Source organism: Microtus oregoni, unplaced genomic scaffold, assembly GCF_018167655.1.
Source record: "Microtus oregoni isolate MIOR12 unplaced genomic scaffold, Mior012 000032F_ref0000030, whole genome shotgun sequence".
Taxonomy (NCBI): Eukaryota; Metazoa; Chordata; class Mammalia; order Rodentia; family Cricetidae; genus Microtus; species Microtus oregoni.
In genome coordinates this window covers 20534354-20539587 of record NW_024543091.1, presented here as the reverse complement: position 1 = coordinate 20539587, position 5234 = coordinate 20534354, and the positions used below count along the sequence as shown (strand labels likewise).

General features: G+C 53.5%; 1 protein-coding gene across 1 annotated transcript; it reads right to left on the bottom strand.

The window, feature by feature from the left end:
* Fbxl22 (F-box and leucine rich repeat protein 22) lies at window positions 1-4189 on the bottom strand. Its single transcript, XM_041679791.1, has 2 exons — window positions 3778-4189; window positions 1-1710 (listed from the first exon to the last, which is right to left on the bottom strand). The coding sequence occupies exons 1-2, from the start codon at window positions 4110-4112 to the stop codon at window positions 1317-1319; spliced, it is 729 nt and encodes a 242-aa protein (XP_041535725.1). The 5' UTR covers window positions 4113-4189; the 3' UTR covers window positions 1-1316.
* Between the last annotated feature and the right edge of the window lie 1045 nt (window positions 4190-5234).

Sequence of the window (5234 nt, the reverse complement as noted above, 5' to 3'; positions counted from 1 at the left end):
CCTGAGCTAATAGGCCACAGAGTATGTAATTAATATTAAGTCTCAGAGTGGTTATTTCCTAAGTGGCTTCAGGAACAGGCGGGCAAAGAAAGCCTGGTCCAGGGGACCAACAGAATGGAGTATACTTCTAACAACACTTTCCCACAGATTAAAAGGCCAAGGCTAGTGTGTGTGTGTCGTCCTGATTCTGGGCTAGGTGCTGCCACTGCTCAGAACCTGGCAGCAGCAGGAAAGCCCCTCAGCAGTCCACAGGGACTTGGAGGCTTTGCCTGCCACATCAGTTCACTTCGCAGACTCCTGGTTCCTGCTGGCATGAGGTGGCCTCCAGGGCCTCATTTAACCCTCCCCATTATCTGTCCTTCATCTCCCTCCATCGGGTTCTCAACTCCTCTCCTCCCTACTCCAGCCATGCTGATCTCATTGCTGCTGCTAACACCTCAGTCATGTTCCTAGTCTGGCACCCTGTAGTTTCTTGGCCTGTAAACTTTCCATATGGCTTGCTGGGCTCCCCTGGCTCTTTTCATGGCTCACAACATCTTCTTGGGATATAATTGTCAACCCCTTCTGAGTGAACCTAATCTGAGTCATCCCCATCCTGCCTCACAAGCCACTTTCTGGACCAGTTTTCCTCTACTAGAATAGAGACTGGGGAACAGAACAGAACTTCTCTTTTTCATGTTGTTTCTCGTTTGGGAACAAATTAAGGAACCTGTGGGTCACAATCGGGAAACTTTCACAGAAAACTGAAAAACCTGGCTGCAGATAAATGACTGATCTTGATACAGCTGGCGGTGGAACTTGAGCTTGCCCACCTCCTGACTGCCTCCATTTACCCTGCTTTGTCCGGTCCCTATCTAGGCCCTGACCATAGGGATAGGACAACTAAAGTGAGATTGTCCTGAAGTCCAGGCCCACGGCCAGAAATTTAGGAAATGAAAGTCTCGTTCTTTAGTTTTTTTGTTTTGTTTTTGTTTTTCCCATCAGCTAATAATGGTTCCATATCCAAGCACTTAACTAGGGCTACTACTACTTTTATCTTTAAATGTTGGCTTTTTAAAAAGTGATGCATTTTTCCCTTGTGAGAACCATAGGAGAACTAATTGGTAACTATCAGTCATGTAGTGATAGGGGCGAGTTTTCTAGAATGGCTTGTGCATCAAGCTTTGGTGTGGGCATACGCGGCTAGGGAGGCACCAGGCTCGGGTTCTTTCTCCCGCCCTTCAGAGGCTGCTCGCCAGCCTAGTGCGCAGCTCAGCCGCGGGGTCGGGAAGGACCTATAAAAAGAAGCACCGAGTGCTTTACAAACATCCGCTCATTTAATCGCGCGCGCGTCCTCCACAGGAACTCGTCGGGTGAGGTAGGCACCGTCCCCCAGGTGCGACCGGGAAAAGCGAGGCGGCGCACCCGTGAGCGCGCAGCGGCTGGTCGGGGATCATGGCCGCGCTGTGCTCAGCGCTCAGGGTCAGGCTTGGGCAGGCGGCGCGCAGGCGAAGCAGGCCAGCGGCGCTCACGTTGCGGCAGAAGTCCACGTGCAGAGTCTGCAGCGCGCGCCCATGCGCGGCCACGGCCGCCAGAGTGCGGTTGGTAACGCGCGCGCAGTTCTCGAGGCGCAGCACGCGCAGGCGCGGGCAGCTGAGCAACAGGCGAGTCAGACAGTCGTCGGTGACGTGGCCACAGCCCGAAAGCGTGAGGGACGCCAGGTTGGGGCACCTGCGGGGAAAGCGCGGTGACACGGGGCCGGGGCCGAGGTGCAGCAGGACCCGGGAGTCCCACCCTGGAGACGTAGGGCCGCGGTCAGGGTCCCCTGTGTGTCTGCTGGAGCCGGTATCTTGAGTCTCTGGGGCTGGAAGCCGTGCACGGTGGGGACTCTGGGGGCGGAGGAGTCTCCTGGAGTAATGGCTAACGACTAAAAAGCCACACAGTGTTGTGTCTAGCCTTCAGCTCGGTTGCCTGGAACCTCAGGCAGCTGGAGCCAGGCCCTGAAGTTGAGACACTCCCGAGGACTTATTTGTAGTGTGGCCACAATCACTGAACCAAAGTTTGCTTCTGGGTGGGTGGGTGGGTGGGTGGGCAGTGTGTACCCTGCGCTTCTGAGGACTGAGGTCTGAGTGAGCAGAGCCCCACTGCAGGCAGACAATACCCACTTTTCTGGAGACCAGGAGGGTCATCTTGCTTCCTCCCTGGCAGAGCCTCCCTCCAGTGGGCCTAGACCCTGCAGTCAAGGAGCGGGATCTGGACCTGAGGACTAGGTTCCTTCCCACACCCCATAGCACCTGTCAGCACACCCCCCTCGTGCCTAGGAAGATAAAAGTAACTTCAAACACCCTGGGCGTGGCACCCTCAAAGTCCATGCGCCTTCAGCACTGATCACCCCTGCATGCTACTCCAGTTTTGTAGATGAAGAGAGTGGCTCAGGTGACTTGACAGGTGACTTTGGGCCAGATACTGTTGTTAAGGTGCATTTAATACCTCGGCAAATTGCCTGGTTAACTAAGGCAGGAGAACCCAGAACAGATGACTTTCAGCCCGTCTGACTTTACCCTTCTTCGGTGGACTAGGTATTGCTTTGCCACTTCACCCTCTTACCTGTGACATAAGAGAATTCTCTCATTTTGCAGGGAAAAAAAAAGGTTTATGCACTTGGTCTGGGGTCAGTTGCACGGTATCAGAAGGGGAAACCCAGCTCCCTTTGCACCTTCTCTGACACTGGGGACCAGTGCTTGGCAGATCCTGTGAAGTCAAATTTTGCTGGTTTGGAGGATTAAACTGGTTACCTTCCAGCAAGAGTGAACCAAGTTGGGGTTGTGATACTACTCCCCTTTTCGGTCATCACCTTGCAGTCTGGTTTTTTGTGAAACCTATCAAATTGGCCTGGCCTGGTCTAGTCAGAGCCAAGCCCAAACCCAACTTGAGGAAAAGAACACAGGAGAGGCAGGCCACTGCAATTATTTCCTGTACCTGTGCTGAGACCAGCCAACAGTGGCTATTAACCTTGTGTGGCAGCAGCTGGCAGCCATTGGAACTGGTTTGCTAGCAGAGAGTGCTTTCCCTTCAACTGCTGGCAAAGCCATGTTGGCCAGAGCTTCCTACACAAGAAAGTGTGACCAACCCATTTGGTGGGCCCTGCCTGTGCAAGAGATGAGGTCAGGGGTGTCAAAAGATCAATTAGGGAATGTTTGCAAGGCATGAGTTGCTTCATCTCAAATTCAAATTTAACCGGGTGGTATATATTTGCTAAAAATCTGGTAGCCCCATAGTGAGTACTATGTCTTGGAGCATCCCTTTTGCCTCTCTGACAACTGAAACACTTTCCCTGGGTACTGTGCGAGACCGAGTGTGTTCCTCAGAGACACTCACCGCTACTCTGCAACAGGCTTTAGCCCAGCTCACCTGAGCACTTGGCTCTCCTTCCTCATTAGCAATTCTCAGGCCATGGGGGGCTGCTTGGGCCAAATGAGAGGCCTGGCTCCACAGATGCCTCTAGAGTCTTTTCCCAGGACTTGACCTTAAAATTCCAGGCTCAGCTGGACCCAACCAACCCTTCACGGCTGCCAGTGAGCCAGCTGCTCCAAGGACAGGCCAGCTGAACCTCAGCTGCTCTGCCTTAGCAGCAGCTTCAGGAGCTGAGACTGAGAGGGAGCTGATTTTACCCAGCTCTTGGGCACTGGTTGTCTGCCTTAGACTCAGTCAGAGCCACACTGCTCTTGGAATGTGTGCTTCCCTGTCCCCGAAGCCAAGGCCAGCAAGGCCACACTGCAAGGGGGTGAGGTGGCCTACCTGTCGCACACCTGCAGGAGGAACTCGTTAACCAGGCTGTCATGCTGGCTGCAGATGCTCCTCTGGAAGGCACTCTTGAGCCAGTCCTCGATGCTGCACACCTGCACGCGGCTGGAATGCCAACAGATGGACAGGCTGCGCAGTGCAGGGCCCAGCCGGAAGTTGTCCTTCTTGAGCTCTGTGAGGGAATGGAAGTGCAGCAGGGGCCAGAGGGTGGGGTCCTCAAACACATCTCGGAGCTGGGAGCAGGTCCTGGAGAGGTTCTTCCTGCTGTCCTTGTCCAGGAAGGAGAAGAGGCACAGCAGGCACTCCCGATTGAGCTGGGTTATGTGCATGCTGAGCGGCTGCTTCACGTGAGTGTGCCCGCCCGGCAAGGGTCTGACCTGCCTCCTGCTTCCTGAGATCAGGACTGGTGGACATATATGGTTGAGGAATGGTGTTTATTTTTGGCCAACAACTGGTGCTGAGGCTCGGGGTGGGGAGGGCGGGTGTCAGGATCCAGACTTACGCACAGCCATCTGTGGTCCGGCTTATGTTCAGAGGGCCTCAAAGTCCTGGCAGAAGAGCAGCCCACTGAAGTTTAAGTTTCCTTAAAAGGTTTTTTTCCCCCTCTGAGCTGACAGTCCTGTTGAGCACAGGGCTCTTGGCTTTTCAAGGTGTTTTCATTGGAGGTGATTGGTCACAACAGCCCTTCCAGACTTTCAGTCTTTCTCTGGCAAGATGGTTAACTGTCAGACCTCAGAGTGTGTCTGTGTGGCTCCTGTTTGTTCTTGCTCTGAAGAGGCCAGTCGAATCCCCTGAGCTAAGGGAGGCGACACATTCTGAGCTGTGAGTGGAAGCCCAGGGTCATGTTTCTTTTCTGTTACTTAAGCTCAGGAGATCGATGGCTTCCAGGCGAGGCAGAGCTATCTTCAGATCCCGGTGCCCTTTCTGCGAAAAGGCTTTTCTTGGCCCAAAGGCGTCTATTTTTACCCTAAACTGTTTCCTAGAAGATTGAGCTGGAATGTTCTCTATGTAGGCCTACAAATGTGTGCCTACATCTGCATGGTTTCATTATCTGTCCTAGAAGGTATTTCCCAAAATGTGAGGATGGACAGAGGCAACTTTTTCAGTTTCTATTTTTGAATACTTAGTTGTAAATGACTTGCAGTAAACTGCAAGTTTGGTGGGTTTAGACGCAAGCACGCCCAGCGGCCCTGCCTCGGAGGAGCGTGTAGCGTGGCTGCACAGGCGCTGCTGTGCTCAGAGCTGGAACTAGCCAAGTTGCTCTTTATACAACACCACGAGAAACAAGACAGCAGCGGCTTTCCCTAAAAAGACTGTACAGAACCCCGTATGGCCACCCACCTTTCCTCCTGCCCATGTAAGCTACAGGACGACCCCTGCTGCCTGCTTCTGCCACTGCTTAGCTCCACTGGAAACAACCCAGGAGTAACACAGGAAAGAGGAGGTTCCTT

Bases quoted from the DNA above. Each gene is read 5' to 3' on its own strand.
- Fbxl22 (XM_041679791.1), bottom strand. From the start codon at position 4,112: ATGCACATAACCCAGCTCAATCGGGAGTGCCTGCTGTGCCTCTTCTCC. The intron at 1,711-3,777 runs GTAGGCCACCTC...CTTTCCCCGCAG, and splicing joins CTCCTGCAGGTGTGCGACAG to GTGCCCCAACCTGGCGTCCC.